Genomic DNA, 27,573 nt, shown 5'->3' with positions numbered 1-27,573 from the left:
GAGAGCTGCAGGGCAATATCAGAAAGTTCCTCCGAGGGGTAAACAAAAATGATATACCAGCACACTTGCAAATGGTGGGAGCAGAAGTTTGTATAGATTTGATAACATACGGTTAAACCATGATGCCTTTTGTTTCAGGCCCATTACCACTTACAGTATGTGGTACTCAGAAATTGTTCTATTTTGTATGTAAATCATGTCCACAACAAAATTTATGTCTTTCGGCTATATTGTGCAGAACTAGAAGTCTTATAAGTAAATAATGTTTGTGCCTAAAATAACTAGAAAACCACACGCTCCATTACGGTATGCTTTAGATTTATTGGTTGTGTGCATATATAATCTAGGTCATCAAAAATAAAAATGTAAAAATACATATCTATTAAATAAAACCAGCAAGAATTCATGTATGATTTACATCCATATATGCAGATTATCATTTACACCAGTCATTCACTACAGTAATGTAGGAAAGACTTGTATAAGTTATATTGCCTTACAGGGTAAGGCCCCATGCACACGGCCGTGGAACCGCGGCCTGGATCCCTCCTGAGAGCAGGAGCGCACGGCGTCACTGGTTGCTATGACGCCGTGCGCTCCCTGCTGCCGCCGCAATACAGTAATACACTGGTATGATCTATACCAGTGTATTACTGTACTGTGCCGGCAGCAGGGAGCGCACGGCGTCATAGCAACCAGTGACGCCGTGCGCTCCTGCTCTCAGGAGGGATCCAGGCCGCGGTTCCACGGCCCGCACACGGCTGTGAAACACGGCAGTGTGCATGGGGCCTAACTAACATTTTATTTTTTTTTGTTTAAGAGGACCTGATTTTATATATATAATTTCTGACAAAAAGAGTGTGGTGGTTGGGCTCTTCTCTCTCACTACATTTTACGCCGGTCTGAGTGAGACACTGTCCCACCGGAAGCTATGGTACAGCGCGGTCTCACGAGAAGTTGCAAGATCTCCCCGCATCAGGAGGCTGTGTGATGGAGACTGTCACAGCAGAGAGAAACCTACAACCTACATCTCTGTGGCTAGTCACTTCCGATTGACATGTGCGGTGCCAAAAATCTCAGGGGACTTTACTGAAGAACAGGGGCTGCATATTCATAGATGAGGGGAGCATGGCCAACCAGAATATATAAACTACCTTACTTTTTTGGATTGATCAGAATTGATCACAGGTCCTCTTTAAGATATTCTAAATGGGTCATAATTCATTTTTGGAATATAATTTATTTACTTAGTTTACTGTTTTAGTGACCTAATAAGTAGAGAGCGCAAAATTTTCTCGTCCGTACTAGAGATGAGCGAATTTCATGTTATGAAATTCGTTCACGTTTCGTTTGGTGGTAAAAGCAGAATTGCGTTATGGATTCCGTTACCACGGACCATAACGCAATTCTATGACGGAAGGCATAACGGAATGCCTTTATAGGCATTGTTATTCATTCCATCACAATAGAAGTCTATGGCCTGCATAACGGATCCGTCCCGTTTCAGTTATGCAGGAGTGGCGGTGCAGTTGCAGAGAAAGCTGAGCCCGTTGCTCCTAGAGGCTCATTTGCATATATTAAAACATCATTTTTCTCAGCAATGAGGGCACATATGACCATGGGACCAACAGAGATGCCTTCAGCTGCCAAGCGAACATGCAAGAGGTCAGCCAGTTTTATAGGTACAAATCTACTGACAGATGCTCTTTAAATACACACTTTATGATAAAGACTGGCCAATCACTAACATTAGTGGCGACGTGGATGCCTGAAATCTGTCATATAGTGCACTTTGTCTTGGTGCTGGGCTTTATTGTGGATTTCAATAAAAATGCTGGATTCTAACTGACACACCTCCATGTACCACAATGCAGTTCAGCAGTTCCATTCATACACATAATGGTGGTGGTGGTCTGACAAAAGCTCCACCACTATACAAAGTCACACCTAAACTTCTGCTACAGTCACAGATTTTGCAGGTGGTTTTTAATGCTTCACATTGACCTATTCACTACAATGTAATAACTGGCCAGCAAGTACCAACCGTCTTAACACTAAGCAGGATATGAATTTGGATCCATACAATCTTGACAGGTGGAAGAGTTGTCATAGGGAGAGAGACTGTGGTGAACAGCAAGCAAATTGCAACTCTGTGGTTGAGTAATGATGAGATGGTTTTAGCAGACAAACTAATGCCAACGTTACTTTCAAGAGGAGATCACGTCCATTAACTCCTATTAAGTGCACTTCCATGTTTTGGCAACATTTGTCTATTCCAGGGATGCCCAACCTGCGACCCTCCAGCTGTTGCAAAACTATAATGCCCAGACAACCTACAGCGGGGCATGGTGGGAGTTGTAGGTATTCAACAGCTGGAGGGCCGCAGGTTGAGCATCCCTGGTCTATTCCATAGAAAAGAAAATAAGGCATTTTTCATAGTTTATTAGCAAAAATGTAATTTTAAAAATATTTTCTCACTATATTTAGGACAGGCTAGGCCATAAATGTCTGATAGGTAGAGGCCTAACAGAGGTCAGGGGACCCATATGTTGGGGGCCATTGGGGACAGGAAAGAGAGGCATCTGGCACTAGGCTGTATAGGAGACCAAATGAAGAGGGGGGCCTTATGGAATGTGGATTCTCCCTGGAGGTGGGGCCCCTACCTATCACACATTAATGGTATGGATAAGCTGTAAATGTCTGCATGTGGAACAGCCTTTTTTTTTCCAGCCTCAGTTTTTTTTCCCTGTCATCATGAGCTCCATTTCTTTCCAAATGTAAATGTATTTAGAGGCTAGAACAAAGTATTTGTAAAGGGGTTGTGCCAAGTTTAAAAGTTATCCCTTCATTGGCTGATCGGTGGGTGTCCAAACACTTGGCTATCTCCAGCAGTCTCAGAAAATGAATGGAGCGTCAGCACATGCATAATCAACCTGCCTGCCATTCAATTTCAGGTTCTGTGGGGTCCTAGAAGCCTACCAATGAGATATTTATCCCCTATCCTGTGGAAAGGGAGTAACTTTTAAACTTGGTACAACACCTTAAGGCTAACAATGTGTATACGGAAAGCTTTGGCAATCTATTGAATGGAAGAATAAGCAAAGCAGAGGGCGACGTTTCACTTGTGAATTACTTCCTCTTTAAGCTTTTCTGCAAGTTGCTTTCTTTTCTGTAAGTTCTTCAGTTCTTCTTCAGTCATCTGCTTTTGCTGCTGTAACATATAAAAAGTAGACAAAGTTATAAGAGCTCCTAAAAGATAGAAGTTCTGTCCCTGGAACTGATTCTCACGCACACAATGCCTTTGCTGTTCAAATAGATGAACAGCATTAAAGAGGCCTTAACATTGGAGGTGCCAGCATCTATCCTGCATCTATCTGCCCGAAGAACCATTTATTATTATTTGGGGAAATGGACTGCGACATTCTGAGATATAGTGTTCTATGCAAGGTCTCTATAGAGCAGGGGTCAGCAACCTCCAGCACTCCAGGTGTTGTGAAACTACATCTCCCATCATGCACACTTGCTTCGCTGCTCTCTAAACTCCCACACAAGTGGAAAGAGCATGCTGGGAGTTGTAGTTTCACAACAGCTGGAGTGCCGAAGGTTGCCGATCCCTGCTATAGAGACTGAAAGGACGAGAAGTTGGGTCGCCAATGTCGGAACAGGTGCTCTGCTTGTAGGCAGGGGTAACTCAGGGACGTCTGAAGGACAGAAGAGAAAGATCCCGAGCCTTTGAGCAACATGGCTTTGTAGCCACACTGTATTCAACTAAACTGTAAGGAGGAAGCACTGGGTACACATGATACCGTCTGTGCCTTTATCTAAGGGACTGCTGCGTTTATCAGATGTTAAGCTATCAATTTGCTTTTTAGCATATTCCTTATTTTTTTTTTTTATCTGATATGTATCTATTTAGAGACTGACCGGAACTAACAGGGACCATTTCCTGGTCAGAAAAAGTGCTGCAGCCGATCAATGGACTCAGTAGTCACATGTGTAAGAATGAAGTGTCACTGAAGAGCCTGAGGCCAGAGAACAGGCAGTTGGAGTTAACAGGTTTTCCTTTGATAACTACCATTACCAGCAGGTTACCTGATTCGGGGAGGATGCATTTTCTTTGCTCTGCTCAGTATTTTGGGTTCCCTTCTTAGATTCCCCTTTCCGTGCTAAAAGTTCTGCTCTTTTTTGCCTGAGATATTCTGCACGTTCTTGGAGTTGTTCCTTCTCTGCCTGCGACAAGCTCTGCGGAGAAAATTTTGCATGCTTTATATTTATTTTGATAAAATCTCCAATAGACAATTAAGTCAATATCGAGCGGAAGCTTCTTTCCTCATCCGTATCATTAGGGGACACAGGCTTGACCATGGGTATAGCTGCTGCCACTAGGAGGCAGACACAAAGCTGTACCCTTCCTACAGGGACTAAGCTAACACAGTTTTAGCTTAGTGTCCGTAGGAGGCAGACCTCTGCTGATTTTTTTATTTTATTTTTCTCTTTTTCTTTCTTTTAGCTGGGCTGCAGGCAGCCGTTGCTGCCTGCGTTCCTACCCAGGAGAGGGGAGTCTAGAAGACTAATTCCCAGTCTCCAGAAGAAAAGGAGGACCAGAGGTTCCCAAAGCCTCTGTATCCCACCAGCTTTCGGGTCACCAAGTCCGGCCAACGCTAAGTCCCCGCTGTTACTGGTGTAGCAACCCTCCCCAAAGGAGCAGCACAACGAAGGTGGTGACCCGGCGGGAGCCAGGGGATCAGAGAATGCCAGAAGGGTGAGTATTCTCTTGGTCCCCAAGGCCCCCCTGGATCGGCTTGTACGCCTCCCTGCTCCGACCCGCCCGGCCCTCAGGTGGTGGTTGAGAGGTCGGGCCGCTCTTTCCTTCCCCTCCGCTGGACGGTGTTGACAACAGACGCCAGCCTCCGGGGATGGGGGTTTAGAGTATTGGAAAATCTCTCCATTCAGAGCACGTGGACCCACGAGGAACGCTCCCTTCCCATCAACATTCTGGAGTTGAGGGCGATTTGTCTCTCTCTGCTTCACTGGACGACCACCTCCGGGGACGTACGGTTTGGGTTCAGTCAGACAAGTCCACGGCGTCGGCCTACCTCAACCACCAGGGCGGCACCCGGAGCCTGGCAGCCATGGCAGAAACAGCGCAGATTCTCAGCTGGTCGGAGAACCATGTCCCGGCACTGTCGGCAGTTCACATCCCCAGCGTTGACAACTGGATCGCCGACTTTCTCAGCCGGGAGTGTCTCGATCATGGCGAATGGGCTCTTCCCCCGCAGGTTTCTAGCGATCTGCGAGCGGTGGGGGTCGGCCGGACATGGATCTCATGGCCTCTCGCTTCAACCACAAGGTTTAGAACTTCGTTGCGTGGTCCAAGGATCCCCTGGGCCTGGCGTACAACGCTTTTGTGATTCCGTAGAGTCAGTTCACGTTTTCCTTACGTGTTCCACCCTCTTCCTCTCATTCCGTGTCTTCTCTGGAAAATCAGGTCTGAAGGTCTGCCTGTCATTCTCGTGGCCCCGGACTGGCCACGCCGAGTGTGGCACGCATCCCTAGTCTCCCTCCTCTTGTCGCAGAGACCGATCTACCACCCAAATTTAAGATCTCTACATTTAACAGCATGACTGATGAAGCCGACGTACTAAGGGCTCTGGGTTTCTCGGATGCTTTTGTCCAGATCATGATTCATGCCAGGAAACAGTCATCGTCCCGGATCGATCATCGGACCTGGAAGTCCTACTTTAGCTGGTGCAAAAGCCACCAGCTGTCCCCTATTAGTTTCTCGCTGCCGCGACTCTTGTCCTTTCTGCAGTCGGGCATGGACTTGGGGCTGGCTCTCAGTTCCCCCAAGGAACAAGTTTCGGCTCTTTCCATTCTATTTCAGCGGAACTTGACTTGACTTTCTGCGGTTCGGACCTTTCTGCAGAGCATTGCGCACAATGCGCCCCCATTTGAGCCTTTGCAGCAGGTGTCCCTTCGCTTCCTGTCCTACAAGGTGGCCTTTTTAGTGGCAAACACTTCCACCTGTAGGGTGTCGGAACTCGCAGCTCTTTCCTGCCGCTCGCCCTTCCTGATCCTCAATCAGGACAAAAGTAGTACTTCGCCCTGTTCAGTCCTTCCTTCCGAAGGTTGTGTTGGCATTCCATCCCAATGAAGAGATCATTCTACCTTCCTTTTGTCCTGCCCAGTCACATCCTCGCCAGCAGTCACTTCACACTCTGGGATTTGGTGAGGGCCATTCGCAGCTATCGGTCTCAGACAGATTCCCTTTTCGTCATTCAAGAGGGGCCGAGACGAGGGCTGGCTGCGTCCAAAGCTTCCATTTCTCGATGGATTATTTTGGCCATTGTGGAAGTGTACCGCAACAGTGACCGGGCCCCACCCTTTCCGAGTTACTGCTCATTCTGCTCGGGCAGTAGGGGCCTCTTGGGCAGTGCATCACGGAGCTTCGGCTCTTCAGATATGCAGGGTGGCTACCTGGTCGTCTTTCTTCTCTGGGACGTAAAGTTTTGCAGACAGCGGTTCTCTGATTGGCTGGAGGGCTTCTTTATTTATGACCCACCCTTGGGACTGCTCTGTAACGTCCCATGGTCAAGCCTGGGTCTCCCAATGATACGGATGAGAAAAATAGATTTTTGTACTCACCGTAAAATCTGTTTCTCTTCCGTACATTGGGGTAACACAGATCCCACCCAATCTCTCTTTTTACAGGCCTCTTTGTGGCCTGCCTGGTTCTGGGTTTGTTCATTGTTGGTTTTACAGGTTTTTTCTTGCTTCTCCTACTGCTTTTGCACAAACTGTTTTAGCTTAGTCCATGTAGGAAGGGTAAGCTGTGGGGAGGAGCTCACACTTTTGTGCTTAGTGTCTGCCTCCTAGTGGCAGCAGCTATACCTATGGTCAAGCCGGTGTCCCCCAATGAACGGAAGAGAAATCCTTATGACAAAAAGCAACAACAAAAAAAGCAAAGCACTTACAGTTAAAGCGCCCTGTATGCCTGCTTCTTTCCTGGCTTGCTCCATCCAGGCCTCAGCAGCTTCTGTGCTACTAAGCTCTTTCAATCTTGCAGACAGTTGTCTGTATGGAAGTTCCTCCTCTTTCAAGGACGGCTTGATGGTTTGAAGAGGTTTGACTTGTTCACGGGCTAAGGAGAACAATGAACAATGAGCACATAGTACAAGTGACACTGAAAACGTAAAAATATCAAACCTAAAAATTGCATGTTTAATTAAAAGGGTTTTCCAAGATTTTTATACTGATGACCTATCCTGTGGCTAGGTCATCTGCCGATCAGCTGTTTTGAGAAGGCTCTAGCACTCCTGTGAGCATCACACTGTACATAGCACAGCGGCTGTGTTTGGTATCGTGCTCAACCCCATTTACTTGAAATGGGGCTGAGTTTCTTCTAGGCCACGTGACACAAACGTGTCGTCACTTGGCCTAGGAAAAGCTGAGAGAAGGCTGCGGCGCTCACAGGAGCACCGATGCCTTCTCAAACAACTGATCAGCAGGGGTCCTGGGTGTCGGACCCTCACCAATCAGATACTGATGACCTGTCCAGGGGATAGGTCATCAGTATAAAGATCTCAAAAAACCCTTTAAGTTCAAATCAAACACTTCACAGACAAAAATAATACAAATGTAAGAGAATTTTGGAATATGCTCTATAGTTGCCAATAATTTGTCATGTAATAGGAGGCTAATCCCGCTGCTAGGTTTCTTTCTCGAAGTTAAGGAGGTTGGCCCACACACACAACATTTGTTACCTGTCCACAAGGTCATAAGAATGGGGGTCTGGGTTCCCAATTTCAAAATAGCAGCGGTCACACATGCACAATACAGCATAATTCTAAATCTACGGGACTAACAAACAGCCAAGCACTGACCCCTGTACAAATTTAATGGAGCAGCATCATGCATGTATGACATTGCTCCTTTCAAACAGGGAACACAAGACCCCCATTTTCATGATCAATGGGGGCCCTAGTGGTCGGACTACCAGCAATCATACAATTATCACGCATTCTGTGGATAGGCAATAAATGTGTGTGGGTAGTGATGGATGAACATCGGCCGGGACGGCTCGCGAACGCGATCAAATGTTCGCGAACCGCAAGTTCACGGTGGGCCCTAGTCCCTTTAATGGCAGGCGAACCTGAAAAACCTTTAGGTCATATTTGCAGCCAGCAAACAGTTACTAGAACTACACAAATAGTCCCACAACATGGACAGTGATATACCACAAAAAATATTTATTTTAAATCAGGGGCCATTTTTCTGCATCTTAAAAGGGAAACTCTCAAAAATGTGCCCTGCTGGAGCCTAGAAATTTTTTATTTCCTATCGGTTTGATGTATACAAATGTGCAGCACTCCACGTTTTTGTATCCTGCAGAGTCTATTAAAAAAAAAATGCATACGTTAACGTTAATTTTTCTTCTACCATAGAACTGTATGGTGAACGGACGCCTCTGTACGGCATCAGGCTGAGGCATCTGTTAACGCATACATTTTTAGTATGCATTAAATGGATGGCAAAAATAGGATGTGAACCCAGCCCTAGTGTCAGAATAAGCACCAGTACCCAGCGGAGCAGAGAGGGGAGGCCGCCATGTACTGAGAGCACTAACTGGTCCTGGTGGTCAGGGATGAGGACTGTGTTTCCCAAGGATCATTTTCTACTGGGAAATACAGGGCAAAGTATAATACACTAGAATCTATATAATTTAAAGATATTAGCCCTACCCCCGAATGATAATACAATTAGGTGATCATTTATTATATAGAAATACGTCTATGTTAGGTGCTTAGCCCCGCAATCTGCATATTTTTCCCGCTCATGCCAGGTCTAAAAAAGGATGGCGTGGGCAGAGAAAGGGAAACAGTTATGGCCATCCAGATATTGGATACCACCGCCATACATTGACCGGATAACACAGTCACACCATCAAGGGATAAAAGGAGTATAAGAGGGCACAGTACAGGGAATGACTAGGGGGACTGCACAGGGTGTGGTAAGAGGGCACAATGCAGGGTATAAGGGGGCACAGTACAGGTTGAGGGGCAGTCACATGACCCTGTGATATTAGAAGGTCCTTATTGTGAATGCGTTTCATACACCTACATAAATAGGCATTCACCTGACTTTGGATTCTGGGGCTGGAGGTACATTAGGCAGTCACAGGATAAAAATAAAACTGTCGGCCAGTACAGGCCCCATGATCTGTTCTGGGTGGTGGCGGATATTTGTGGGCTGTCATGAGGAAATTCAATCAAACGTGGTCGACTTGTCACATGTGTTGAATTCCTCAGAGATCCATGACTGTGAGGTAGTCCACAGTGTCGTGAGCTAGGCGAGTGCGCTTATCGGTCACAATCCCCCCTGCCGCGCTGAACGTGCTTTCGCACAGGACACTGGACGAGGGGCAAGCCAACAGTTCTATGGCAAATTGTGCCAGCTCTGGCCACAGGTCAAGCCTGCACACCCAGTAGTCCAGGGGTTCATCTGTTCTCAGAGCGTCCACATCGGCCGTTAACCCGATGTAGTCTGACACCTGTCGGTCTAGGTGTTCCCCGAGGCTGGATCCGGAGGACGGCTGTCGATGGGTTGGCTGCAAGAATGATCTCATATCCGAAGTGACCAACACATCTTCAAACCGCCCTCTTCTTGCATGAGCTGCTGGATTGGTACCCGCAACTGTTTCTCTGTGAGTGGAAATTCCTCTGCCAACGTCCTCAAAAGCAGAATGCAGCATTTCTCGAAGCAAGGCCTGGAAGTGCTGCATTCTGACAGCCCTCTGTGATGGTGATAACATTTCCGCCATATTGTGTTTGTATCGGGGGTCTAAGTACGCTGCCACCCAGTACTGGTCCTTGCCCTTTATGCTTTTTATACGGGGGTCCCTCTTCAAACACTGGAGCATGAAGGCCCCCATTTGCACTAAACTGGAAGCGGTGGAGTAGCCTGGCTCCTGCTCATCATCCAGGATAATGTCGTCCGTGTTCTCCCCCCAGCCACGGACAACACCAGGGATCCCAGAAACATTTAAAGCATGATCTTCTTGCTCCTCCTCATCTTCCTGCTCCTGCTCCTCGACAGCTTGATCAATGACACAACGCAATGCACGCTCCAGAAAGTAGGCGTAAGGTACGATGTCACAGATGGCTCCCTGGCTGCGACTGACCAGTTTGGCGATCTCATCAAATGGCCGCAGAAGTCTGCATGCGTCGCGCATGAGCAGCCACTGGCGCGGTGAAAAAAAAACAAAAAAAAAAAACACACACTATCTCCCCAGAACCTGTCCTGCCGCAGAGTTCGTACAGGTAGTCGTTAACTGCACGTTTCTGCTGGAGCAGCCCATAAAGCATATACAAGGTGGAGTCACAAATCAGACGTCTGACGGGCAGGTGGTGTCGCCGCTGAATGTCAGCAAGGCTAGCCATGGCCGTATAAGATCTTCTAAAATGGCCACAGATTTTCCTGGCCTGCCGCAAGACACCCTGGAAGTGGACCCCGGGGTATTTGGCAACGAATCGCTGCACGACTAAGTTCTGGACGTGTGCCATGTCATTTTGCCCTGTTTCAGCGCGCTCAGCAGATTGGCACCGTTGTCGCACACCACTTTACCAACTGTCAAATTGAGCGGGGTTAGCCACTGATCGGCCTGTGACCGCAAAGCTGAAAGTGCAGGACCGGTGTGGCTCTTGGCTTCCAGGCACAACAGACGCAGAACAGCATGGCACGTCATCATTGGATTCGTCACCTTCACCACAACTGACAGAGATCTCGGAGTAGGCTGCAACAGCGGGGACCACCCTCCTTGGGCTGATCTGGGTACTGTCGTCAGACTGCTGGGTGGCGACCGTTGATACCTCCTCTTCCTGATCCGATGCCAATAATGGCTGCGCATTGGTAAGTTCTTGTAATGGATGGGAAAATAATTCCTCTGAGGGGATATGGTGGCGGTGTCTTTGGGGGGTGCACACAGCAGAGAGTGAAGAGGGTGCAGATAGAGAGGATGAGGAGGGTGCAGAAGCGGAAGGCTTAGTGAGCCACTCAACCAAGTCTGGTGCGTCCTTTGACGTAATCGCACGCACCTTCTGCAACTTCCCACTTAGGCTGCGGCCTGGTGCACCTGCCCGACCCCTGTGGAATGGCCTGCCTCTTCCTCTGCCTGTCATTTTCAAAATGACCCTGTGACAAAAGTTTCTATAGAAGAGCAGTATTTGTGAAAAAAAAGTTATATCACACCCCTGCCTCAGTCAGTTTTTTTTTTGGGGTGGGGGGGTTGGGGGGGCAACTGGTTAATCACACCAGTAAAAATTATTTCTTCAAATAGTGTTTTTCACTCTGTCTAGATGCGGTAACGCAGCAAAACCGCTGACAAATGCTGAACTACCTAAATGCCCTATATAGAAAGTATATATTTGGTATATAACACCCCTGCTTCAATCAGTATTTTTGGGGGGGCAACTGGTTAATTAATCACACCAGTAGAAATTATTGGTTCCAATAGTGTTTGGCACTCTGTGTAGCTGCAGTATCACAGCAGAACCGCACACAACTGCTGCACAATACAAATGCATTATAATATACTTTCTATGTTAGAAAGTATATTATAAGCATATTACACCCCTCAGTAAGTCACACCTATACCAGTCCTTAAAAGGACTTTTGTGGCCCTATTAGCTAGTGATTTGTTTCCCTAACAGCCTGTCCCTGCACCACACAGCAACCTCTCTCTACACTGGCAAAAGACTGAATGTAAAATGGCGGCCAGATCGGGTTCATTTATAAGGTAGGGAGCATGTCCATGTAAAAGAATATGGTGGGCGTGAATAGCTCCATATGTTCGCCCGTTTGGCGAACAGCGAACGAGCAAACTTCGCCACAAAACGACCGCCGGGCGAATGGCAAGGCCATCTTTATTTGTAGGCCAGCCCCTTTAAGAAAAAAAATTACATATTTATGCCACAATATAGGCAGTTACTGCAAGCAAGTCTATATATTTCGTACATCTGCACAGGGACAGGAATGGAGCCCGTAAATAACGCTAGTAAAAAACAGAGTATACCCCTTTAACCAAGATAAATTATTCTAAATGTGACCGACAACCGCTCTATTCAGTTATTGTACAAATTAACTTGCTGAACTCAGCATGGATTTTAGTTTAGGGCAAATCATTTAAAGTGTACCCATAAAAAATAAAAAATTATAATAATAATCTTTGATTTGTCATAATGACATATCAAAGGTTTTGATTGGTGGGGGTCTGGGCGTTTGGGCCTGTATCATCTGATTAAAATACTTTTTTTTTTGTTTGAGTCAAAATATTAGTTCTTAACAAAATGGATCTAGCTTTTTGCCAGTTATTTAATGAAATGGGTTAGTTACAACAACTGAAGTGTACGAACTTAAAAAATAAAAATAAAATTGGCTTCTTTTTGCGTTCCATAAAAAAATGACCTAAATAGTCAGATGTTATTGGATCATCTGATATTTGTTGGTAGACTTGTGTTTGACAACAAATTGTTTTTGGAGAGATTTTTTTATCATTTGAACCAATTTGGCTGATATTTTTTGCTCTGGGACAGATATGGATATCCTCAACGGACCATACCTAAAAAAAAAAAAAAAAATTTGCCGCTATGCAGAGTTGTTTATCAAATAACTTTGGACAGGTATAGAAGTCATACGGCCTGTGCTTCATCTGAGCTCTGTGGAACTTTAGGGACCGTCGATAATGCCACTTACTGTACAGTTTTACCTCTTGGAACTCAACAGCAACTGATAAAACTGTCAGTCAGCATGACACTAGATGTACACAGGCATGCAGCTAATGCTATGCTAAGCAATAGCAGTGTTAGAAAGTAAAAGATAATTTGTACAGAATAAGTGGGACAAGATAATGTGTTACACTCCCTTCTGTAACCATTTGAGAAGAAGGGAGGGGGGAGTGAGGAGATGCAGCACAAAGCCATCAGTGAGAAAGGTCTGTTTGTTGGACAGTGCCGTCCCATTGCTGTATGATTCAAGAGTGCTGTACAGGAGACATTTTCATTACACAAGTATTATTATCTAATTACAGCAGTACATCAGGAGGCAGCTTAAGGAGGCTGCTTCAACTGCTCGTATCTCTGATTTTGTAGCAGCTAGAAATACAGTATGGGCTGGCATTCCAAGCTTTTAAACAATACCAGAATGACAGCAATATCTTCGCTACATGGGGAGATATCACTGTTAGAAATCAGGATGCAGCTAGCTGAAAGTGAAAGTAAAAGTAAAAGCAGGTTTTACCCGCAATTATTTCCGAATTGATTTCTAACAGTGATATCTCCTTCTTATCCTGGGCTAATGCTGTCATTTTGGTCTTGTATGAAAGCCTGGAATGCCAGCTTTCAAACATGCTCCTAGAGAGAGCCATCAGCACCAAAAGCAACACTCCCCCCTTCCACCCAAACTCAGCTCCAGCAGAACAGTGAGGTACTTTTGCCACAGTTAGGTGGTTAAGGGGAAAAATAGCACTGCATGAAGCCATATTTTTCCCATCAAAACAGAAGACGGCTCAGCAGAAACTGACAGATCCCACTGTATGTCTATGGAGTCCATCGAGCCCTGCTGATGTCTGCTGTGACTGATCCGCAACAGATTAGTTTTTTTCTGGGTTAAATGGAAAACACTAGATATGAACAGAATTCAACTACTGACACCATTATATCTTACATTTGTCTCTCAGACTATCCCAACTATACAGTACAGTAAGTTATTTTTTTTAGACGCGAGAGGAAATAAGCAACAGGAAAACTGCAGTGATCACAGAGAATTCTGTTGGGCTATGTTCACATCTGCAGCGCATATTCAGTTTCTATTCTGGCGTGAAAAAAAACCCCAAAAACCTGGAAGAATATCTGGATCCAGCATGTTACTGACACCATAGGACCCCATTTTACTATAATGACATTCAACTTTTTTTGCTGGAACCTCCACTGCAAATGTGAACACAGCTTGAAAGAAAATATATACCGGTTACCTACATAATACTGTCCTACCATTACCTGGAGTGGTCACTTTCTCTTGTGAAGACGTTTTGGGGAAATTTTTATGTACATTAGCTTCACTTTTTTCCTAGAAAACAAAAGGAGATAAAAAGTTACAAAAATATCCGATGTGTCCAGAAAGGGCACCTAAAAATTATAGTAATTTTCCAACCTTTCTGCGCAGCTGTTCCTGTTCATATTCCTCCTTTGATATCCTAGAAAAATACAAGCATATCTTCTATAACTGAAGGAGAATTCTGCCGTCTGGCTGATCAGCGAGCATTTTACTGATCATTACCGTACACGATATACTGCCTGACTAATAAAATATGTGACTCTCCTAAAGGGCACTGCTAATTTCAATAAGCTACTTTATCCCAAGTCCAAATTTGTACCCAATGCATGGTTCTGTATCCATATAGTACAAGCTGTATAGAGGGGGTTACTACATCAGTACACACCATTTCCAGCTAGCACAACAGGGCCCTTATGGGAGAGCCAAAAGTACAAGCAGCTCTTAATCCATGGTCATTTAATCATCTGACTTGGCACTTTTTAAGGGTGCATTCACACGACCGTATGTATTCTACAGTCCGCAAAACACAAATCCACAAAAAATACGGATGACATCAGTGTGACGTCCATGTTAAATCTGTTAATTTGCGGATTTATTGTAAAAATACTTATTCTTGTCTGCGAAATGGACTTGTTCTATCTCTTTGGTGTGTTGTCCAGATTTTGGGCGGACTCACTGAAATGAATGGATGCGGACCAGATGCAGACAAGAAATACGGTTATGTGAATGGGGCCTTAGACTAACGAAGGGAAAAATTCCCTGCAAGCAATATTAACCGATACTGGCAAGCCTGTACTCAGAAAAGGGGCATCTATGGCAAATGAAGACGATGCACATCCAACGCTTTATGTAACCAAGCAGCCTTTCATAAGTTACACTACTACTGCTTCTCCCAAAATTCAACAAGCAGCAATAGAAGGGCTAATATACTCTTAAAATTGAAATGCTATGATCAACTCTGGGAGAAATTGTTTTATTATTTCATTTTACTCTACACATCATTTTTTTAATTGGTATTTATTAAAAATGTTCAGCTCTTTTCTCTGCACAGATGTCAGTCTCTGTATTTGCAGAGAGACAGTCTCTCTGTTCACAATGAGTCCAGATCTTGTGTAGCACTCACCTCTGAATTCCTGACAGCTCATAAACACTCACTATAGCTCAATTCTTATCCAACTAATTTTAATTTAGCTTAAATAAGAGTTTATTGGCTGAAAATGGCTACACAAACAGTCAGAGCTTCTATATCTGATGGGACTCACCGTGAACAAAGAACGCTACTCTGCAAATACAGAGACTGACATCTGTGCAGAGAAAATTATAGCCCAAAAAGGAGTAGAAAGCAATCATGAAAAAAAACAAAAAAACTATTAAAGAGGTGTCCATAGCCTTTAATGCTAGCCAAAGGCTATCATCGCTACGTGTTATCAATAGGGACAATGGAGTTAAGCTGCTGCCAGACACCTATAGTGGTGGCTTATCTTCCCGACAGCAAAAGGATCAGTCATGTTGAAATCCTGCCCAAACCTTTTCTCCTCAATGATCTGCCATGTTGGGGAGACTTGGGAATCACCCATACACATTAGATCGTCAACTAGGCCAGCCAAAAATCAGTGTGTTCAGCCAAATTAGGGCTCAAGCACACGAACGTGTGCTGCCCGTGCGGTCCCCAAAGCATGGGCACCGTCCGTGTGGCCTGTGCTGATAGATGCAGACCCATTCAACTTGAATGGAGGCACGATCTGTCCGCACAGAAAAACAAAAAGCATGTTCTATGCTTTTCCTGAGGCACGGACCGAAATGCCACGAAAACGCGCCGTAGTGCTTCTGTGGCCTTCTGCTCTGTATGTTCCGACCTGCAATATGGGCACGGCCGGTACACGTTCGGGTGCATGAGCCGTTAATGTGATGTGTATGGCCAGATTATGTGTGCAATGGCTGGAGGAGTTTTATTACTTTAACCGCACCAAGCTGTAATGTATGACCCCTGTTCCGTATCTGTAGGCACACCATTATACCTCAGTGCCAATCATCCAAGCCAATATAGATTATAGTAGAACAGACAAGATCTTGACTATTTACCTTAAAGCTTCAGAGATCATTTTTATTTCCTGTTGTTCAAGGTCTGAAATAAAATCGGCACCATTTTTCAGGCATTCTGGAAGGTCACCTATAGGCAAAAAAAAAATTCTCCAACTGAAAACTATAGTTGCAAGAAAAAGTATGTGAACCCTTTGGAATGATATGGATTTCTGCACAAATTTGTCATAAAATGTGATCTGATCTTCATCTAGGTCACAACAATAGACAATCACAGTCTGCTTAATCTAATAACACACAAAGAATTAAATGTTACTATGTTTTTATTAAACACACCATGTAAACATTCACAGCGCAGGTAGAAAAAGTATGTGAACCCTTGGATTTAATAACTGGTTGAACCTCCTTTGGCAGCAATAACTTCCACCAAACTTTTCCTGTAGTTGCAGATCAGACGTGCACAACGGTCAGGAGTAATTATTGACCATTCCTCTTTACAGAACTGTTTCAGTTCAGCAATATTCTTGGGATGTCTGGTGTGAATCGTTTCTTGAGGTTATGCCACAGCATCTCAATCAGGTTGAGGTCAGGACTCTGACTGGGCCACTCCAGAAGGCGTATTTTCTTCTGTTTAAGCCATTCTGTTGATGATTCACTTCTATACTTTGGGTCGTTGACCTGTTGCAACACCCGTCTTCTGTTGAGCTTCAGCTGGTGGTCAGATGGCCTTAAGTTCTCCTGCAAAATGTCTTGATAAACTTGGGAATTCATTTTTCCTTCGATGATAGCAATCCGTCCAGGCCCTGACGCAGCAAAGCAGAACCCAACCATGATGCCCCCACCACCATACTTCACAGTTGGGATGAGGTTTTGATGTTGGTGTGCTGTGGCTCTTTTTCTCCACACATAGTGTTGTGTGTTTCTTCCAAACTCAACTTTGGTTTCGTCTGTCCACAGAATATTTTGCCAGTACTGCTGTGGAACATCCAGGTGCTCTTGTGCAAACTGTAAACATGCAGCAATGTTTTTTTGGGACAGCAGTGGCTACCTCTGTGGTATCCTCCCATAAAATCCATTCTTGTTTAGTGTTTACGTATCGTAGATTCGCTAACAGGGATGTTAGCATATGCCAGAGACTTTTGCAAGTCTTTAGCTGACACTCCAGGATTCTTCTTCACCTCATTGAATAGTCTGTGTTGTGCTCTTGCAGTCATCTTTACAGGACGGCCACTCCTAGGGAGAGTAGCAGCAGTGCTGAACTTTCTCCATTTATAGACAATTTGTCTTACCGCGGACTGATGAACAGCAAGGCTTTTGTAGATACTTTTATAACCCTTTTCAGCTTTATGCAAGTCAACAATTCTTAATTACAGGTCTTCTGAGAGCTCTTTTGTGCGAAGGCATCAATCACATCAGGCAATGCTTCTTGTGAAAAGCAAACCCAGAACTGGTGTGTGTTTTTTACAGGGCAGGGCAGCTGTAACCTACACCTCCAATCTTATCTCATTGATTGGACTCCAGTTGGCTGACATCTTACTCCAATTAGCTCTTGGAGATGTCATTAGTCTTGGGGTTCACATACTTTTTCCACCTGCACTGTGAATGTTTACATGGTGTGTTCAATAAAAACATGGTAACATTTAATGCTTTGTGTGTTATTAGTTTAAGCAGACTGTGATTGTCTATTGTTGTGACTTAGATGAAGATCAGATCACATTTTATGACCAATTTGTGCAGAAATCCATATCATTCTAAAGGGTTCACATACTTTTTCTTGCAACTGCATATCTAAAGTGAAGAAAAAAAAAAAAAAAAAAAAAAAAAAAGGCCAAATAGTTGGCGGAAATCTCCATGTATTACCGTTATTTTGCTGGATGATCTGGATTGCTTGCAACTGAAGCTCTATGTTCTTCTGCAGCATCATTTCTTTAAAGACCGCAAAATCTTCTACAGCGACCACAGATTGCAAGATCATCTACAAATGAAGACAACACAACTGAGATTCATCTCATAAAATATCGAGAAAATGAAAGGTTACATCTATTCTCTGTTAATTCCCTGCCACATCAATTAAAGCTTAGTTTATGGCAGTTCAGAAAGCAACGGCACTCAGATCTCCACGTAGATTAACCCACCTAAGGTCAATAGGAGGATTACAATTGTATTATCACCTAATCTAGGTTATCCCTCAAAGAGCGTCCGGAAAGATTTACGGCAAGAGGATACACGGTATATGTTACCTTGTCATGACCGGAAACAAAATATGCTGCCAATGTCATGAGGCTGGAATTTTTTTTATAAAAGAACAGGTAACCAGAGAATTTATAACCAAGTTACTGAGGATGACTGAAAAGGCTGTATTGTTGGTGACCATTACATTGTTGGTACCAAATACATGCCACCAGCACCCATGCACAAATACGTTAGTAGATGGGTTATCTTATTTATAAGCACCTACAGATTAGTCATCTATTAGCGAGTGGCTACAATGTCCAGTAAAACCTGATGGACCCCGCTACAATGGGGCCCCGCAAGAACTCTTGGTGCCCGGTATGCCATGGATTTGGCACTGCAGTTATTTTTGTTGTTCTGCTATTATAATGGAGGAAGGGAATAACAATAATAAGGGTGTAGCCTTATTTAAAGTCCCAAATACCCTGGCATAGCACATCAGAACCTGTACAGATCGGGATCCTGCCCGTGCCCGCTCCACTCTGCTAAAAGCTCACATACAGGACTTTCAGCTGAACCCCACTCCGCTCAGCTAACCCTGGCATAGCACATCAGCACAGGGTTTTGATGTGCTATGTAAGTCTTCAGCCAAGATCAGGGGGCACAGTGTGTGCTCCTGCCCGCAACAGTGCAAGGAATCCGTACTACGGATGTGCGAATATAGTGAATTTAAAGCGCAGTAGAAATCAGGACTTTGGGTGTCAATATCTTTAGTATAAGGCAAAATCTGTTAATTAAGTCTACTTTTACACTTGCGGCAGAGTAGCCGTAACTGGCAATCTGCATGCAAACGGACATTTGTAGACTGATCCGGATCCGCATTGCAAGAAAGGATATATTTTTCTTACATTTTTACCAGTCTGCGCATGCGCAGACAGGAAGGACGGATCCGGCATTGCGGTATTTTTAATCCGGCACTAATACATTCAATGTAAATTAATGCCGGCATTCCGGCAACTGATCCAGAATTTTGGACGGAGATAATACCGCAGCATGCTGCGGTATTTCCTCCGTCTAAAACGCTGTTCAGTGACTGAACTGAAGACCTCCTGAACGGATTTCTCTCCGTTTAGAATGCAGGGGGATGAAACTGATTTTTTCCCGGTATTGAGTCCCTGTGACGGAACTCGGGAGCCGCAAAAGAAAAACGCTAGTGTGAAAGTACCCTAACAAAGTAAAAAAATATATATTTTTAGGATATTTGGGGCATCTTTTTTTTAAATAAAAAAATAAATAAAATTAAATCAAAGTTTAGTTACTCCTTTAAACTTTCAAATCTGGCTTTGTTAGGGTGGAATTTTGTTTTGTTAGCGTTCATGCTCGGACTTGTAGTTGGCCTAACAGGAAAGTATGGTTAGGCAATGTGCCACGTAGAGAATTTGCTGGGGATTCACTGCAGAATCTGAACTAAACAAAATACGCAACTTAAGAACATGTGCAATGCACGTGAATGGGATTGGACAAAAAAAAACAAAAACTAAAAAACACCATCCAGATTTGACTGTATGCTACAGCTTTTATTCTGGATTGTCACATGTCAGCCATTAGCCTGCAATGGGCCACGCCTGTGGCAAAATTAACAAATGCAGATCCTGCCGGCCATTTCAGGTCACTCTGGAGCGGATGGGCACGTCTGTGTAAAAAGGAAGATAATCTCATAAACCACTAGGATCTGTACACAAGCAAAAGAAAAGAAAAGTTCTGGAGCTGAAAAAATAAAAGGAAACAAAAACTCCTTTCCACACGGCTCCTGGCATGTGCAGTCTCTACAGCTTGCGTCACCTTAAAGGGGCTGGCCACTTTCTGGTCACTGTTGACCAATGTGTAAGTAAAATGACTATATGACACTTTCTTATATAGACTTTCTTGAAATTCTGCATCATTTTCGTTTTATTTCATAAGCCATGTCCCTTTGTTGGCCAAGTCTTTTGTGCTGTCCACTCAGAGGTCCTGTCCATACAATGGCTGCTGATGGAGGGTCATGTGACCAGGCAAATCCCTCAGTCTCCTCCATTCCAATTCACTGCACCTGCCATCTACACTGTGTGGAGTTTAGAGCTGGGGAAGTGTGTTTGAATGGAGGCGGCTGTGCGATGTGTCTGGTCACAAGACCCTCCATCAGCGCCCATCTTATGGACAGAACCTCTATGCGGACAGCACAGAAGGTCTGTCCAAGAAGGGGACATGACTTATGAAGTATAGCACATGGCACACAAAATTAACAAAGGGTATATTAGTAAAGGCCATATACACATTGGTCACCAGTAACCAAAAAGTGGCCAACCCCTTTAATTGTTGGTCACAATAAACCTCCATTCCACTTTCTGTAGTATACCCTCCTCCCTCTAAAACACATGGGGTGATAGTGTTTCTATGCGCTTGGTCAGCACCACTCCTGTGCACCGAGTTATACCAATGACAGGCCTCAGCGGTGACGTGACCCAGCAGTGACATGCCCCTTGAGACAAGTTTACTGCTGAGGCCAGTCATTGGCAGCAGAGGCACATGTGACCCATCTGTGCAGGAAGTTAACACGCACAGACCGGAAGTGCCGTGAAGACAGGTCGGGACCTGATAGGGAGCAGGTAAGTACATTTCCCTTCACAGATCCAGCATCATGCGGAAAGTCAAACCCTTGATGTATAAAGGCAGACATTACATATCATTTATAAAATGCCGGAGAGAAGTCTAAGCCCACTGTTACCTTAACGTCTGGTGAATTGGCAAGGGGGGATAAGCATGCTTGTTGAAACTGCTCCTCACTAATCCCCATGTCATTCAGATGTTCATGTATGAGCTTTTCCACCTGCAGAATTTGAAGGAATTCAGAGAAAGGTTGGTGACATAGATGGTTGGTACACATGATATGTCCTAAGACGTGATCTACGATCTGCTTTGTGACCTGGAATAACACAAGACCAGATGTTGTTGGGGCAGATCTTGTTTCCCTCTCACGAGGTTCTCCGCTCAGTAATATGTGTACATTAATATCCATCTCCTATCAGAGTGCGTAGGGTACGAGCTCTGGGGCCCCCACCATTCTGAGAACTTCTATGGGACAGGGCAGCTCCTCAGCAGAGAATGGAGCAGTGGACCAACATGCCCCCTACAGATCCATTTAGAGTGGGCTCGGGACCCCTTGTTCTCAGCATCGCTGGGGTCCCAGCAGTCAGACCCTCAGTGACCTGATATTTATCTCCTATACTGCGGATAGGTGCTATATAGTTATAGTATAATCTAGGGGTGCACCGAAATTTCGGCGGCCGAAAATATCGGCCGAGAATGCACCTAATCTGTTTCTGCCGATATTTTACATATCGGCCGGAAATAGCGGGGAGGGACTGGGAGGAGGAGCTGGGGGCCGGTGCGTTCACTGTGCTCCGGCCCCCAGCTCCAGTAGTTATAAAATGTTGTACAATTAATAAGCATTCTATTCATTTGGCTCCCCTCTGCAGTATTACATTCAATACAGCCACATCCTACTCACAGGGCTGTGCTGGCCGGCCGGGCAGACGATAGCAGCGTCACGACTGACGTCACATGCCTGCGCCGCCTCCTTCATTCAGAAAGTAGGCCGGGCACATGACGTCAGTTGTGACGCTGCCGCTCCTCTGCCCGGCCGGCCAGCATTAAGATGACAGCCCTGTGAGTATGATGTGGCTGTATTGAATGTAATACTGCAGAGGGGGCCTCATGAATAGAATGCCTTTTAATTGTACAACATTTTATAACTACTGGAGCTGGGGGCCGGAGCACAGTGAACGCACCGGCCCCCAGCTCCTCCTCCCAGTCCCTCCCCGCTATTTTGAAATATTTTCTATTAATCTATTAATTGTACAATGGGGGCTGTGGATGGCACTGTTATGGGGTGGGGGTCTGTGAATGGCACTGTTATGGGGTGGGTGGGGGTCTGTGGATGGCACTGTTATGGGGTGGGTGGGGGTCTGTGGATGGCACTGTTATGGGGTGGGTGGGGGTCTGTGGATGGCACTGTTATGGGGTGGGTGGGGGTCTGTGGATGGCACTGTTATGAGGTGGGGGGGGGGGGTCTGTGGATGGCACTGTTATGGGGTGGGGGGTCTTTTAAAAGTATTTGGGCAAAAAGGCAGTTTCGGTTTCGGTTTCGGTCAAGGGGTATCCTGAATTTTCGGTTTCGGTTTCGGACCAGAATTTTCATTTCGGTGCACCCCTAGTATAATCCCTATGATTTCGTACAATCCCAAGAGGACCTTCCACACTGGACATCAGAGAAGGTTTCTTACTATTTTATTTTTTTTACTGCGCATAGCACAGTAGAAGTCACATCTACATCAGGTCTTATACTAGTACTTGTACTATGTGAACCCCCTCTGCACTTTGATTGACAGGTCCAGGCAGGCGTGATGATGCTTTCACTGCCTGGCCCTGTCAAAGTGCAGAGGGTGCGGCATTGGCAGAGAGAGCTGAGCCTCTAGGTGTAATAGCAACGCCCCTGTTGCTCTAAGAGGCTCATTTGCATATATTAAAACATCATATTTCTCAGCAATATGGGCACATATGAACATGGGACCAACACAGATGCCCTCAGCTGCCAAGCGCACATGTAACAGGTCAGACAGTCTCATAGGTACAAATCTGCTGACAGATGCCCTTTAACCTGAACTAGGCTCCTAATAACCTGAACTATACTCCACTCCTACTGGATAAGAGGCAATGATATATTTACCAGTATCTTGTATTCATTGTGAATCTCCGTGTACGACAGCTTATTCTCCTCTTCATCATCAAACACTGCAATCAGAAACGTCAGGAAGTCTTCTTAGAAAATACATACAATATATTAGTGGATAGAGGAACATACGGAAACATTATGCCAAAACGGACAGATCGCCAAAACCTAAAACCACCCACCATTTACAATACTGGTGCATCCTGATGTGGAAGACCGGGCCTACGGGCACGAGCCCTTGGTTCATACACATTTGGGAGGACGTTGGCTATCAGAAGCATGATGTTATACAGCTGCCGCCATGTAGTGCTGAAACTAATTGCAAGGCCGCACACCACCACAGCCTTCTGCACGTCTGGCCTAGGGCTGGTATCCTGCACCGAGATCACACCGCTCCCTTGCCCTACTTGGACTACAAGGACTGACTATTGCCATGGTAAAGCAGATTGTGCCCGCGCTGTCCGGAATACTGCATGGGACGCAGGCACAGGAAGGCATGCGCAGAGCCTGACAATAGGCTACTCCTAAGCAGCTTCTTGCCAGCAGAGGAGGAGGAGGAGAGCATGGAGGTGAGGATGGGCAGGCATGGCCAACCTGCAGCTCTCCAGCTGTTGTAAAACTACAACCCCCACCATGCCCTGCTGTAGGCAGTCTGGGAATGCTGAGAAGTGTAGTTTAGCAACATCTGGAGAGCCTCAGGTTGGCCATCCCTGCTCTAGGGACTGGGGAAATGCATGAGGGGGCCCTACTGTGACATGACCCTACTGGCAGGGGTCCCAGAATCTGAAGCGATGCGTAACATATAGTTTTAAGACTTTTCTTCTCCGAAATGTGAGTGTGCATCACTCCTCAGCTAGATCATGTGCCTGAACCCTAGATGGCGGCACACAGAGCCCCTATGGCTCTGCAGTACAAAAAATAAAAATAAGAATGTGGATCGGATGCGGACCACACATACGGTCATGTGAACAGGGCCCTAAGATTGCAAATGGTGAAGTCTGCACTAAAAATCCACAGAAAAAAAAATTGACACTGTGCGGCTTTCAAAATCTGCACAGAATTTTTATTTTTTTTAATTTGCAAAGTGCACGTGAAACTAGTCAAATCTTATTCACCGTGCAGGTACTGTACACTGCGGGTTAAAACCAGCACGTAGCGCCTCCCTACATGCCTGCTTTAGTAATTACTTGCATTCCCAATGTAATTCTGGAGAATCTATTCTCATGACTATGATGTGTCATTCCTCTATTATTGGGGGGGGGAGGTCCCTGCACATTGTGACTCTAACAAAATCCAATCAGTGCTGCCAGACTGTGCAGGGAGACAACCCTCAACTGGTAACACCCATCTGGACCTTAACTGCAAAATGCTAGCAATTCATGCATAAGTTCTAGCAGGAATCATAGAGGGATGGCACATCATAAGAATAGATGCTCCATAATTACATTGGGAATGCAAGTAATTACTAAAACAGGCATGTCAGGAGAGGTGACAGGTCCTCTTTGATATGGGCCACACATACACTACTAGTCTGCACTGGTCTGTATAATTTTACTTGTGGTAAATACTGCACTTTTCAGACTATAAGACACACTTTCCCCCCAAAAGTGAGGGAAAAGTGGCAGTGCGTCTTATAGTCCGAATGCTAATGACCGCTTCCATTATCGAAGGCAAGTTTATTTATCTATTTTTTAAGGGGCCGCCGATCCGAGGTCTGATTGAGCTTGGGGATCTGATGAGGGTCTGATGGAGCTTAAAAGAATGATTAAAAGTATTTTTTTCTTATTTTCCTCCTCCAAATCTTAGATCCATCCACAAAAAATATGATTTCTAGGGAGACTATTGCCGGGTGTGGTTACAGCCATTTTTGTTACAATACTGTATCAATTGATGATTTTTGTCTTGGTCAATGGGAGTAGTAATCAGAGGACAATCACTACAGGGACAAGTAAATAGTCTTCCCAGGCCAAACATCCCGCAGGAGCCGCATTCAGTATAACGCCCGTTCCCATAGACACGATCTAAACGTGCGACCAGAAGTCCTCCATGATCAGTCGTCTGGATGAGTTTGACCCGAAGAGGGCTCGACACCAGGTGTTCAGGTATCCATACAGCGCCCCAGATATTGCTCACAACCCCCCATACAAACTTGTATACTGGGCTTGGTTGATCAGGCATGCTGAAGTCCAAGATGCTTAATCCTTCTAGCCCCTGATATTTGTTGTCTGTTTGCTGTGTGTTTCAGGGGTGCATTTAGAGGGTTTCTGCCATCAGAAAAATCGCTGTGCGACGTGCTAATGTCAGCAGTACATAACTGTATGACATATCTCCCTGACGGCCGCCGTTCGCGCTAAATAATCACTTTCATAATATGCAAATGAGCCTCTAGGTGCTAGTGGGGCGTTGCTGCAGCACCTAGAGGCTCCGTCCTCTCCCCGTTTGGCACGCCCTTGTAAAGGTGATTGACATCCTCGGTCTCCCCCGTGCCCCGCAAATCCCGCGCCGTCCCGTTTAGTATTCGGCACAGGCGCAGTGAAGCCGGCAGCAGGCAAGCGTCCTTCACTCACTGCGCCTAATACTAAAATGGACGGCGCATGCACGTAATTTGCGGGGCATACTTATGTCTACTGAGATGTTTAGGGGCTCATTTTTTGCGGGACAATTCATAGTTTCTATTGATACCATTCTGGAGTATGCATGACTTTTGGATCACATTTTATTTCATTTTTTTGGGGTAAGAGAAGAAATGAAAAAATGGCAAATCGGCCAGTTAGACCCTTTTTTCCATTACGCCATTCGCCGTATTGGATTATTTTTTTTTTTTTTTTATATATTATGGGCGTTTTCGGTCGCGGAGATACCCAGGATGTTTATATTTATTGTTATTTAAGTATATTTTTTTTCATTATACGAAAAGGGGTGTGATTTAAACTTTAATATTTTTTTTACTTTTTAAAAAATTTTTTTTTATTATTTTAAGGCTAATAAATGACATTTTAGAATTTTTCATTTTTACCTATAAAAGGAATTTAAAAAACGTATTTGCATTTTGCTCATTTCTTATGTTGGCCTGCCATCTGATGGCCAAAATAAGAATTGCAGCATTAATGCTCTGAATTTCTTCATGGAGACTCAGCGCATGTACTGAAGTCCCGATTGGCCGCACGGGGCTTTAGTACTAAGTCCGGGTTCTTGCGCATTCAAGCGCCGTGATCTCACTTGATCACGGCATCTAAAGCATTTAATTACCGCGATCGGCATTATTAGCCGCAGGTCTCTGCTGTTTGAAACAGCAGAGACTTGCCGGCTATGACGTCATGCTTGCGCAGCGCTGGTAGTGAAAGGGTTAAATACATCCACAGGTGTGTCTCTAATCACCAAACCCATGACATCATCATATGGGCAGTCCAGAACTGTTTAAAGCCAGGCATCCTCAAACTGCGGCCCTCCAGCTGTTGTAAAACTACAACTCCCAGCATGCCCGAAAAGCCTACAGGTATCAGCCTACAGCAGGGCATTGTGGGAGTTGTAGTTTTACAACAGCTGGAGGGCCGCCTGCTTTAAAGGCATAGTGATCTTAGTGCATGTAAACTTTTGACATTGCAGAAAGTAATAAAAATGCCGTAAAACATCCTCTCTCTCATTATTCCGGCATTTGACAAATAATAATAGTTACGTTAATCCTAACTGACCAAAAACAGGAAAGGTTTATTCTCATTTCATGTCAGATATTGAGAAAAACCTGCCTATGGGTCTTTTTCTATAGTCCATGTAAACGCCTGGTTTCCACTGTACTTGGGGCCAGTTCTAGGGGGACCCCCGGCTGCCCCTCCGTGTGACACATGGGCCTGGAGGCTGCAGCAGCTCTTGGCTCTGGCTGGTAGCGGCCCCCTTTATTAGGTCTATGTACCCCAGCAGGACAGTGCGCCCCTAGTGATCAGCACGGAAATGGCACATACCAATCACTGCACACAGCTGTACACAGATTACAGGCCAGCAAAGCATGACGGGAAGACGCGTTGCGGTACCTGAGCATTGGCGCTCTATGAAGCCGCTGACGGGCACGGTCCAGGCGGGGCAGCCGAGGAAGGCCAGCACGCTCTCCAGCACCCACTCCGTGTCTTCGGCCATTGCACACCCCGGGCCTGGCCCGCCGGACTCCTCCTCTACCTCTTGCTGTGGCGCTGCAGTCAGGACCCCGGATGAAGTGCGAGGGACCGGGCGCGCGCTGAGGGCGGGGGCGTCTCCATGGCGACTGGCGTCACCGCCGTGGACCAAACATTGCCGGGAACGCGCCCCCTGCAGTCTCTGCCTAGTGACTCCATGTGAGACCTGTCCTCACCTGTACGAGTAGCAGAGCTGAGTGTGGCATCTGCATGTAGTTCTCTGGAGAAAATGGCCCCTGTGCTGTGGAGCACCTCTGGCGGCTCCCGTTCTCCCCCACTCTGCATAATGTGAGGCCTGAGGAGGTGTTGGAGTGTGAG

General features: G+C 45.4%; 1 protein-coding gene across 2 annotated transcripts; it reads right to left on the bottom strand.

Annotated features, from left to right (window-relative positions):
• Window positions 1-1,959: 1,959 nt before the first annotated feature.
• On the bottom strand, window positions 1,960-27,329 carry CFAP36 (cilia and flagella associated protein 36). Of its 2 annotated transcripts, none has more exons than XM_044289789.1 (10): window positions 27,118-27,329; window positions 23,087-23,151; window positions 21,086-21,187; window positions 18,010-18,124; window positions 16,192-16,279; window positions 14,206-14,248; window positions 14,052-14,121; window positions 6,975-7,141; window positions 4,093-4,242; window positions 1,960-3,208 (listed from the first exon to the last, which is right to left on the bottom strand). In XM_044289789.1, the coding sequence occupies exons 1-10, from the start codon at window positions 27,218-27,220 to the stop codon at window positions 3,119-3,121; spliced, it is 993 nt and encodes a 330-aa protein (XP_044145724.1). In that variant the 5' UTR covers window positions 27,221-27,329; the 3' UTR covers window positions 1,960-3,118. The 2 variants fall into 2 exon arrangements, with proteins under 2 accessions (XP_044145724.1, XP_044145723.1); XM_044289788.1 differs by having other exon boundaries at window positions 1,960-3,211; window positions 27,118-27,326.
• Between the last annotated feature and the right edge of the window lie 244 nt (window positions 27,330-27,573).

The sequence above is a fragment of the Bufo gargarizans genome, chromosome 4 (genome assembly GCF_014858855.1).
Source record: "Bufo gargarizans isolate SCDJY-AF-19 chromosome 4, ASM1485885v1, whole genome shotgun sequence".
NCBI classification, from domain to species: domain Eukaryota; kingdom Metazoa; phylum Chordata; class Amphibia; order Anura; family Bufonidae; genus Bufo; species Bufo gargarizans.
Note: the sequence above shows the minus strand (reverse complement) of the source record. Positions and strands in the feature narration are given on the sequence as shown.